Genomic DNA, 12,312 nt, shown 5'->3' on the forward strand with positions numbered 1-12,312 from the left:
AGTTACCTGGTTGCCTTAAAATTTTGAGTTCATTGAAATTAAAATTTTGAGTTAATACAATGAACATTTTTTGAGATTTGACAACCTTTATTAAAATATTATTAAAAGATTGTGTACGCATATTGGGTAATTGTGTGTGTTTTATTTCTGATGATGCAGTGAAACATGTCAAATAGAGCTATTTTCATGATTTCATGATTTATCAATTTTTTTATGTGGTTCAGATACAGTAATATTTTGAGTTTCTATTTATTAAACAAATTTCCTTCATTGTATTAACTCAAATATTTAATTTCAATAAACTTAAAATTTTAAGGCAACCAGGTTACTTACTTTTTTAAGTTAAACCAACAAAAACCAATATATTGGTTATATTATATACATAATACGCCATACCATACCAACTGTATTTAATTAGAACAAGCAAAAATTGGCAGGTAAATGTGCTTAATTGTTATATCAATAATCCTGTGATTATATTGCATAGAAAAACGTCAAATATATAACATGAAAAATTTAAGTTGTTAATGTTTTTGAAAATCTCTTATGCTCAAGTCTGCTTTATTTGATCAAAAATACAGTAGAAATTGTAAAATATTACAATTGAAAATTTCTCTGTGAATATATATTAAAGTGTGATTTATTCCTGTGATCAAAGCTGAATTTATCATCATTACTCCAGTCTTCAGTGTCACTGATCCTTCACTAATCATTCAGATATGAGGATTTATTATCAATGTTGGACAGTTGTGCTGTTGAATATTTTATTTATGACCAGTGATACTTTTTTCAGGATCAATTTAACACATAATGCTTTGGGGAAAAAAGGAAAAAAATAACTGACCCCAATCTTTTGAACACTATAGTGTACATGTCAAGATCACGGTTCACCGGTCTTGTGTGAAAACTTTATTTCCTGTCTAGTGTCATGTTTTGTAGTTCTTTGTAGTCTTTATGGATGAATAGTGTTCTCCAGGTGTGTCCTATAAGCCGCTCCCCCTTGTTAAATCCGAAATCGCCCCTTATACCCTTAAATAGGGCCGCAACTGAGGAGACATGGTGTCCGAAATAATAGTGGACGTTATCGAGTACACTTATTCAATCCCATAATGCACTGCAATAATGAGTGTACGTATTAGAGTGTCCTCATATGAGAGTGATTAGTGAAGGATCATGTGACACTGAAGACTGGAGTAATGATGATAAATTCAGCTTCGATCACAGGATATAAAATACTCTAAAGCCTATTAAAATAGAAAACCATTATTTTAAATTCTAATAATATTTCACAATTTTATTGTATTTTTTATCAAATAATTGCAATCTTAATGTGCATAATCTTTCAAAAACATTACAAATTTTACTGACATGAATTGCAATATTACTGACATGACAATTAAGCACATTTATACCCTAATCCTTGCTTATTCTATAATATTGAAATAAAGGTTTCATGAGAGTAGTGTTGTAGTCCTCGAGACAGATCTTCCTCGGTCTCAGACTTAGAGGACTTAGTTTAAAGACCGGTCACGACCAAAACTGCTGGGATATCACTAAATTTCCAGTACATTGTCTGATTTACCATTAATGTGATAGGATGTAAAACTTACTGCTTCAGATGCAATCAATAACTTATTTCGACTTTGATTTATTTATTGTGCCGATTCAGAAATTAATTTGGGATTGTCAAAAAAAGTCACCAAAAATTAATACAAATACTTACAAAATATTGTTGCAAAAAGTTCTTGTACGAGATCTGGATTTATAACTTAACGTTTTAAACATATGACGTAAATGCTTATTTATGATAATATAATTAACCAATATCACAAGAGCAAGAGCTGTTTTCACAAATTTGAGCATGAAGCATGATATTGATTTAACAAAACATTCAATAGTTTTTAATCCTCAATATTTTGTCCTCAACATTATTTTTGCATTTGTAATTTACCGATTCAGATGCATCTTCTGTATCACCTCTGTAGCGCAAAGTATTGTGTTGAATTGTGTTGTCAATGATCTCATATGATTGATAACAGCTCTATATAGTGTCTTATTCTAATTATATTTATTATAAGTCATTTATTATAAGTTATGAGTCCCTTCTCAGGTGGTAATGTGGATCTCTATGAATGCTGGTGGTCTCGGATTAGGTGGTCTTGACTACAACACTACATGAGATGCTGTGAAACACATTACAAAATAATGAGCATTAAGACACAATCAATCCATATACAACACGCTAAAAATACTGTTGTTTTATGGACAAACCCAGTTTTTACCCAAATGGCTGGATTTTGATCCAAATTTGGGGTTAAAACAACCCGGTATTTCTTTTAGGGTGCAGTTTTAGCGGACACAAAGGATTTTCTATATAATATAGTACTTTTTTTTACGTAAGGGAAACTGAACATCATGCTTTTCTCTTTCTGTCAGTCATGCTTTCTGTTTTGGCTACACTTCTGACTACACATCTCAGCTTGAGTGGAAAAAATAATTTTGTCAACTTCAATTGAATCCCCGTTTCACGTTTCACGGCAGCCGATGGCGAACTCTAACATGCACAGCGAGATCAACGTTTCCATGTTTTCAGAGGAAAGCCTTGTCTGAAACATGTTCTCAGTGTCTTCCCTCTTCTTATCCTCGTTTTCTAGGCCCTGGAATCGCTGATGAAGCATTACACCAAACAATGAGGGGAAATTCATGAGTAATCCAAAGATCAGCTGAACTCAAGCAACTCCTGAAGTCATTCCCAGACACAATACATCTCCCGGAGTGGACAATTCAGCATCAAGGGGAGAGACAAGGACATCTCTCTGGATCAGCAACACAAGAGAGGACGAATGAGAGAAGAGCTGCAGCTGAGCCGTTCATCACGAACACACACACACACACAATCTGACCAACACATTTACATCACATTAAGAATTTGCCAGTAGTTCATTTTGTGTATAAGGGTTTAAAAAATACTCATTAAGAGCAATTTCCAATATGTGTTTATAACTAAAAATATAGTTATAATATATATATATAGACATGTGCCGGTATACGGTAATACATTATATCACGATAATGAAATGCACAATATCGTGGTCAAGAATATATATAATAAGAACATATACATATACAAATGAAATGTCATATATATTATAAGAAAAAGTAGAAAAATTAAGACTGATAAATAATACAATGAGATTATATAAATATAGTATTTTTTATTTATCAGACTTAATTTTAATTGAATTTATCAGACTTAATGTATTATGTTATTTATACGTGTACGTGTGTGTGTGTGTGTGTGTGTGTGTGTGTAAATAACATATTACATTATATATTGCAAAAATCAAATCTGATAAATAGAAATGTATATTTTATTTATTTATTATATATATATATATATATATATACATACATATATATGTGTGTGTGTGTGTGTGTGTGTGTGTAAAGTTATATTTTGCATAAATAAAAAAAACTTATAAACACAATTATCGCTATATGATAAATTAAAATAAGCTGATAACATCACTGTTTTCTCCAGTACGGCTGTACAGCCAAATCTAATTTTGTCGCAATATTACCCTGTTTGATACTGTGAAGCTGCTTTGACACAATCGTGATTGTAAAAGCGCTATATAAATAAAGTTGATTGATTGATTGATTGACAATTATATACACACACACTCTCACACACAAAATATGTTCACTCTTTGGCAAAGATAATCTATCTATATATGATGAAACCTGGGTATGTAAGCATGGGGGGGGGGGGGGGGTGCTGGTGAACTGCAACAGTTTTGTCTGGTGGGAAGAATAAACACACACACACACACACACAGTCCTGCATAACAATACTGAGCAGTGCATCCCTCCTCAACAATACAACTCAACACAACCATCCCATACAGTCACATCACTCACACACGCCAATACACATCCAGCTGCAGTCAAACAACGGCTCGAGCGCGCACGCTACACACAACCTCAGAACTACACACCAAAACAACCCGAAACACTGAAACATGCCGGCCAAACGGGACAGTTGTGCCCTAAAACACTCGCTAGGCATCTTTCGCACACTATCAGCTGAACACAACACAACACGGAGTAGAAAACACGGTGCCTGCGCAGAGTGCTCGTAGCAGAGCGCGCTCACTGATTCACAGGCGCATCAGCGATTAAACACAAACTAATAACAGGAGCATCTTACCTCAGTGCGAGCACGAGCACGAGTTTGGCGTCTGGAGCTCGCCGATATGTGTAATGCGCGGTGGGACAGGTTGGTTGGGAGGTTGGGAGGTTGGGAAGGTGGGAAGGAACTACAGGAAGTGAGGGGCAGATCCCGAGAACATTCACGACACGCAAGACCTGCGCAGATCAGCCGGACACCACACAACACTCGGGCCGTGTCCCAAATAACACTACCATACTACCCCTGCCGTTTCAGAACTATGGGAAATACAATGCACACTGTTTTAATGCATTTTTAAAAATGTGTATTACTGAATACTGTACAGTATAAGCGCCTTCTATTGTATCGTGTAGCATGATTGACTCAGCAAGTGGTGTTCAGTTATCATCTCAGAAATAAGTATTAACTATTATGGCTTTTAATTCAATTTTGAGTTAACTTTTGGCAGTCTGATATGAATGAGTCAATATTGCATTGCATTCTGGGAATGTAGTGTTATCCATATCTTCAGTTCACACCTACTGTATATTGTAGAAATTGTATTTCTCACCCAAATGACGCATATGTGCAAAATATCCAAAATGTCTAGCATGAAGAACCCAAATGACCTGCTGTTTTGGTAAATGTGCACTACACATATTGTTTAGCTTTATTTTTCATACTAAATGTATTGTTTGGGGTAGACCGAGTACAGTTGGTACACTTTTTGCTTTTTCAGTTACCACACCAAAACTGAGGTCTGAAAATATGTGTTTTTTTCATTCGACATTTCCTTTACTTGTCTACTAAAATATTAATAATTCTTAACATCCATAAGTAGGTCATATTTGCCACAATTAGCTTATAAACACAATAAGCCTTTTCGTTCCAACTGTACCCATATTGGGTACAGTTGGAACAGTACCCGAGTACAGTTGAGACACCCATCCCTAATGCTGTAAAACTGCCAAACCAATTCATTGAATTTGTAAAATACCTTTAAAATTAGAATTCAATTTTTTTTTAATTTCCATTCAGTATTTTATTTGATTATTTATCAATAATAAATTGCCATTTGCCATTGGCAGATTATTTTGCTTATTTTAAGCAAAAACTATAGAAAAAAAAATAATTAAATCCCAAAACAAGACTGATTTTTACTAGTCTAGTAAATACTTCTTACTTTATTTTTTATTATTTTTTATGTTTGGACTTGAAATAAGACAAAAATACTATAAGAAAATAATTTCATCGTGCAACTAAAATGCATGTGCTACAATAGGATTCTAGTGCGGGGTACAATTGATACACTGCGTCTCAACTGTACCCCGCTGACCACCTTGGACATTTCTCCATATTTTACGACTGCCTTACATGACACACAGTCATGCAATATGCCAGTTTTTAGAGCACAGATTAAGGTTTAAGAAAATGTAAGTTAACTTTAAAAGTCGTGCAAGGATGAGAAGCTATTCAATGTGGAAGAGCTGTGGTGAAATGAAAAATTGACCTTAGAAAAAAAACGTTCACCGATATCTTCGGACTGGAGAAGCGCACAGACTTCAAATTTTCCACGATTGAAGAGGACGCTAATACGCATGTGCGAAGCAAATATCACAGACCAGACTTGTTGAGCACGCAAGTTATTTGAGGTGTCTCAAATGTACCCCTGTACCAACTGTACTCGGTCTACCCTACACACACACACACACACACGCGCGCGCGCGTGAAGGGTTTGTGTGGCAGGTTCTAAATTAAATGTTAAAATATTTGATTATACATTGGATTGTACTACATTATAAACAAAACCAGAAATACTAAATACTGACATATTTACGATTATTATATACTATATTGCCAAAAGTTTGGGGACGCCTGCCTTTACATGCACACTTTTAATGCCATCCCATTGTTAATTCGTGGGGTTTAATATGGAGTCGGCTCACCCTTTGCTGCTCTAACAGCTTCAACTCTTCTGGGAAGGCTTTCCTCAAGGTTTAGGAGTGTGTTTATGGGGATTTTTAACCATTCTTCTAGAAACGCATTTGTGAGCTCAGGACTCTGTGCAGGCCAGTCATGTTCCTCCACAACAAACTCGCTCAACCATGTCTTTATGGACCGACGCTTTGTGCACTGGTGCGGAAAAGGAAGGAGCCATCCCCAAACTGTTCCCACAAAGTTGGGAGCATGAAATTGTCCAAAATGTCTTGGTATGCTGAAGCATTAATGCTGCGTTACAGTTCGTTTTTACCATGCCCTTCACTCGCAAACTTCCCTCCGTCTTGTTCACTCGGATGTGCGTCATTACCTACGTTAGAGTGCCCACTACTGGCGGAAACTTTGTAATGGACTGAACTGGAACGCCCTAAGCCCTTGATCACTTGGAATCCACTATGGAGTTGATATATTATTTATTTTTTAAATTTACGAAATTGTTTAATGCAGCATTCTATATGTATATGGATGTGTTTGGGTTGTTTTAAATGTTTTTAAAAATAGTTATAGTTGTTTGTAGAGGGGTTAATTAAACGCGATGTGTGATGACGTCACAATCGCGTTGCATTGTGGTATATGAAGCTGCCTGAAGTGTACATATGAAGTAGACTCGCTCACTCAGTCAAAATCGAGGGAGCAAGGGTCTGTCCATATAAACTTCCCTTGTCCACTTCACGAAGTGGAACGCACTTCAAAATGGCGGCAGGGATTCCCCCAAGGGGAAGTGCTTAGGGAAGTTTGCAAGTGCGTGTCTTAAAGTGGAGTGGAACGCAGCATAAGAGTTTCTTTCACTGGAACTAAGGGGCCAAGCCCAACACCTGAAAAACAACCCCATCCCATAATCTCCCCTCCACCAAACTTTACACTTGGCACAATGCAGTCAGACAAGTCCTGTTCTCCAGACAACTGCCAAACCCAGACTCGTCCATGGTATTGTCAGACTGAAGCGTGATTGGTCGCTCAGAGAACACGTCTCACTGCTCTAGAGTCCAGTGGCGGCTGCTTTACTCCACCGCATCCCACACTTTGCATTGCTCTTGGTAATGTAAAGATTGGATGAGCTGCTCCGCCATGGAAACCCATTTCATGAAGCTCTCTACGCAAAGTTGGTGACTTCTGCGCACTGTGACCCTCAGCATGCGCTGACCCCGCTCTGTAATTTTACGTGAGAGCAACACATTCTTTCACTAATGTGTGTAGAAGCGTCTGAATGCCTAGTGCTTGATTTATACACCTGTGGACATCAAGGGATTGAACACCTGAACTCAGGGATTTGGAGGAGTGTCCCAATAGTTTTGGTAATATAGTGTATGTGATGGTTTTCATGGATATAATCACCCAGTTTATCCTTAGATCACAAAAACCTATTTAAAGGTCTCATCATGCATTACTTTATTAGACTATATCGAGTTTATTTAGCTTTTATAGATGACTTTGCATATTTATGAGAACCTTGATGACCCAAAATTGATTTTATTTGAACTAAAACAGAAATAAAAATCAATAAAAACTGTATACAGGTTTTTAAAATATTATATATTTTAAAAAAATCAACAGAATTACAAAACTTTAATGAAAATGGAACATTTTAAATAAAACAAAATGTAAAAAATATTCATAAAACTATAGCTAATAGTACCTCAATTATATTAAAATATCACTGCCACATTTAAACAAATATATTTTTTAAGTTGTAAATACGAAGGAAATCCCTTTATTTTTTTTCCTTAAAAATGTCAAATTTCAGGGTTGCTTTCTGTCTCTTTGTAATTATTTGTGAAATTTACAAGCAATTACTAAGTAAAAATTGTTTTAAAATCATGTAACTTTTTTGTTCAAAATTAACAATTTAAATAAATTAGTCCTTGAAATGTGTTTTTGTCATTTACTTAATTTAGTTTAATTAAAAATGATTTTATATAGTATTAACTACGTATATAGACATTTAAATGTTTAAAAAAAAAAAAAACTACTGAAAATGACACCAGCACAAAACCAAGGCAAATCATAATTTTGAAGAAACAGCTGTACGATCCTGAACGATGCATTACTGGCAAGTCTCGTGTTTATTGATGAATCGCTTCTTGTATTCCTCAACTTTGGATAAAAGCATGTGCTAAATAAATGAAAGATAATTGAAATGAAAACGACACTGCTACAGACAGCATTTATGTTTTTGAAACAGAGCTTCATAGAAGTGTTAGTGTATTTGTCTGTTTAATCACTGATCTCGGATGAAACAAACATCTACCAGCATTGATACAATATGTTATGAAATGTAAATTAAAAAAAACGCAGTGGATAGAATTTCAATATCAATAAAACATAGAAAAATATTAAGAAACTACAGAACATCACTTAAACTCGGCCTCGTACAACAGCTGGTGGATTTTTAACTTGACGGCGCTTTTCTTGGCGTAAGGCAGCCGTCTGAGATACGGCAGTAAACTAAACAAGAACATCTCGTCCTCTAAGTCCTCATTGGCCTCCATCTGCCATTTTCTCTTGCGGCCCGTCCCCTGCGAGCCCGAAGCCGAGTAATGCGAGGACCCGTCCAGCATCCCATGATCCCCATCAAAGTCCTGCACACCAAAAGACGAGTTTCCATCCGCGGTCCTTTCCTCTTCTTTGTCCTCTTCGTCTCGGTCTTCCTCGGGCTCGTCGGCGGCCAGCGATCTGGACTGAATGAACGGCGTCAGAAATGACATCTGCCAACTGAACTTCCAGCTGCGATGGGACGTCCCGGACGCCCGCCGGCGTTGCTCTGCGCGCTTATCTTTGATGAACATGTCCCGTAAACTCTTCCATCTTCTGCGACAGTCCTCCTCTGCCCACACAAACAACATTTATGACTAATCATCATCACTAAGAAGACCATGATTACTTACTTAAAGGGTTAGTTCACCCAAAAATCATTAATTCCTCCTGTGGTTGGACAGCCGTCAGACCTCTGTTCATCTTCACACACAGATGAAATCCGATGGCTCAGAAAGGCCTTCATTGACACCAATGTCATTTCCTCTCTCAAGACCCATAAAGGCACTAAAGACGTCGTTACAAAGCCCATCTCACTACAGCGGCTCTACAATCATTTATAAAGCCACGAGAAAACCGAAATAACGACTTGTATAGTGATGGGCCGATTTCAAAACAAAGCTTCGAACCGTGATAAATCAGTGAATCGATTCATGATTCGGATCGTGTGTCAAACAGCTGAAATCACGGCTGCGTCCGAAACTTGGAAAATGCTGCTTTCGGAGGACACATTTCAAGGCAGAAAGGCATCAAGCTGCGTCCGAATCTAATGTTTGCTTCACTTCCTGTCTCCTGAGAGACCTTCATCTGAAGTCAGCGTACACGTGTCCTTCGCTACCTTTGATATCCCACAATCCTCTGCTTCCCATTCAGTGACGATTGTGCTTGAAAAATAAGATGGCGTCCGAAAGTTGCGTTTGCTGGTCAGTTTGTGTGTAAATGTATGTTTTTAACCAATATTTTCCACTTCTGATGTAATTTCCAGCGAGAAAGGACCAATATAGTAATTAAATATGTGTTTAGTTCTCACCAAAGCTCTCTCTAATTTGCTGTCGATCATTAAACTGTTACACTGCCTTAGAAGTCTGTCCGAAATCAGTTTCGTGAGGTGCGTTCGTGCACAAACCGCTGCCTTACAAGCCATTGCCTGATAAGGCAGCGAGGCAACGAGTCAGCTGCCTAGGTTTTCGGACGCAGCCCACGTGACATTGGCGATCCGAATCATGAATCGATTCACTGATTCATAACGGTTTGAAGCTTTGTTTTGAAATCGGTCATTATTTAGGGTTTTTTTGCGCACAAAAACTATTCTCGTGTCTTCATCAATGATTGTAGAGCCGCTGTAGTGAGATGGGCTTTGTAACGACGTCTTTAGTGCCTTTATGGGTCTTGAGAGAGGAAATGACATTGGTGTCAATGAAGGCCTTTCTGAGCCATCGGATTTCAACACTAATATCTTCATCTGTGTGTGAAGATGAACGGAGGTCTGACGGGTGTCCAACCACATTAGGGTGAGTAATTAATGACAGAATTTACATTTTTGGGTGAACTAACCCTTTAATAATATAATTAATAACATATTTTAGAATAATCAATAAATAGTGATTCATATGTATATTTAATAATATCATTAACCATACATTTTACAACAATCAAGTGATTTATGCACATTAATATAACTAACAATAAATCGTACAATAATCTATAAGTAGTCAATTAAGCACAAGTATATTTAATTAATAATAAAATGTAACTTTACAATAACCAATATGTAGCATTATTAATAATATAGTTAACAATAAATAAATAGTAATTAAAGCATATGTATATTTAATTATTAATTTAGCAATAATCAATAGTGATTTACACAATACAATTATCAGTAAGTCTCGCAATAATCAATAAATAGCGATTACAACAATCAAGTGATTTAAGCATATTATTATAATAAACAATACATCTTACAATAATCAATAAGTAGTCATTTAAGCACATGTATATTTAATTAATAATTTTATTAAAGTTTACAATAAACTATGCGTAGCAATTGAAGTATATGCATATTCAATTAATAATATAATTTACAATAAATCATAGTAATTTAAGCACGTGTATATTAAATTAACATAATTACAAATACATTATCAATAAGTAGTCATTTAAGCACAGGTATTTTTATATTATTAAACTTCACATTAATCAATTCTATATAATTAAAGAATGTGTATATTAAATTATTAATATAATTACCAATATATAAATTCATAATAATTTAAGCATATAAGTACTTAATTATTGATATAATTAAGAATAGATTTGACAATAAATCAATGGTGATTTATGCGCATGTGTGTTTATTTAATATTAAGTTAAAAAAAGTATTTATTGAAGCACAAGTACATTAAACTTTACTCTAATCTATATGTAACAATAAAAGCATATGTACATTTAATTAATAACAGAATTAACAATACATTTTCCTATAATCAATAAACAGTCAATTAGAAATATTTAAAAATGATATAAAATTACCAATGGAACAATAAAAGTTTATTTCATGAAAAAATGTTTGAATGTATTGTTTAGACTACAATTTACACTATGTAATTCCAAACATTTAAAAAAATAAAAATAAATGAAATTTTCTGTAAATAAATGCACTTTTCTTTATGGTCTAAATTGGCATTAATATGCAATCATGTACATCATCATACTTGACAGAAACATTACTAAATATGTGACTTTAAACATTGTTATCATATTTGACTTTGCAAAAACAAATGACTGTTGCAACTCTGGTTAAAATGCAATCTTTGAGCATCAAATTCAGTAGTTATGCAACTCAAACTTTGGATGAAATCAAATCACACGACTAGTTATAGTGCAGGTCACCAAACTCACAACAAACTCCTGCTTTCGTTCAGTAAAGTGTCACATCTGTCCGATGAACCCATCAGACGCATTTGCCCCTCGAAAACACGTCCTGTTCGTTGAATGATGATGTGCTAACAATATCCATGAGATATAAAGTTATATCTTACAATCTGGATTCCTGTTAGCCTACTCTGCAACAAGCTAACGACAGATAACTAGCAGTTTAGTTAGCAAGAAACGACTCCAGAAACCTCAACTCTTACCAGGGATTTCAACTTGTAGGCTCACGGCTCTCCAGGCTTTGGCTTTTCTAGCAGCATCTTTATATGAATTTATTGTAGAATTGTATAACTCGGGATAGTCGGACACCGCTGCTATTAACCTCTCCTCCATTGTTGTTAGCATTGGTAGGGCTGGGAATCGATTCCAAAAAGATTCGACTCCTCAATTCCAAAGTTTGGAATCGATTCAATCCAGAAGGATCGACTCCTCTTTAAGATACTTTTTTTAGTTCTGTATATGTAATCATTCATTTCTCTCTCGCTCAATAATAGTGATTGTAAGTCCATTTAATTTTCACAAAAGGTTCTTTCAAACAGTTCGTTTCAACGAACCAGTTAAAATTAGAACTACTGAAATGAATCTTTATTTTACAAACAATATTTTCTACATCCTTATGTTAAGTGGTCAATCCGGGACCAGGTCCCTTCAATCATACTTTAATCATTCGTTAAAAA

The 12,312-nt window shown here is 35.4% G+C and overlaps 2 protein-coding genes across 2 annotated transcripts in view; both read right to left on the reverse strand.

Annotated features, from left to right (window-relative positions):
- Nucleotides 1-4,339, reverse strand: part of disp1 (dispatched homolog 1 (Drosophila)) — a 102,923-nt gene extending 98,584 nt beyond the window's left edge. Inside the window, exon 1 of the mRNA XM_067418233.1 lies at nucleotides 4,211-4,339. The gene's annotated coding sequence lies outside the window, so the exon portion shown is untranslated. The remainder of the gene's footprint in view (nucleotides 1-4,210) is intronic.
- Nucleotides 4,340-8,364: 4,025 nt separating this feature from the next.
- LOC137041699 (MADF and BESS domain-containing protein) lies at nucleotides 8,365-12,094 on the reverse strand. Its single transcript, XM_067418274.1, has 2 exons — nucleotides 11,839-12,094; nucleotides 8,365-8,993 (listed from the first exon to the last, which is right to left on the reverse strand). The coding sequence occupies exons 1-2, from the start codon at nucleotides 11,978-11,980 to the stop codon at nucleotides 8,521-8,523; spliced, it is 615 nt and encodes a 204-aa protein (XP_067274375.1). The 5' UTR covers nucleotides 11,981-12,094; the 3' UTR covers nucleotides 8,365-8,520.
- Between the last annotated feature and the right edge of the window lie 218 nt (nucleotides 12,095-12,312).

The sequence above is a fragment of the Pseudorasbora parva genome, chromosome 15 (genome assembly GCF_024679245.1).
Source record: "Pseudorasbora parva isolate DD20220531a chromosome 15, ASM2467924v1, whole genome shotgun sequence".
Classification (NCBI taxonomy): Eukaryota; Metazoa; Chordata; class Actinopteri; order Cypriniformes; family Gobionidae; genus Pseudorasbora; species Pseudorasbora parva.

Bases quoted from the DNA above. Each gene is read 5' to 3' on its own strand.
- LOC137041699 (XM_067418274.1), bottom strand. From the start codon at position 11,980: ATGCTAACAACAATGGAGGAGAGGTTAATAGCAGCGGTGTCCGACTAT. The intron at 8,994-11,838 runs GTAAGAGTTGAG...TTGTGTGGGCAG, and splicing joins CCTACAAGTTGAAATCCCTG to AGGAGGACTGTCGCAGAAGA.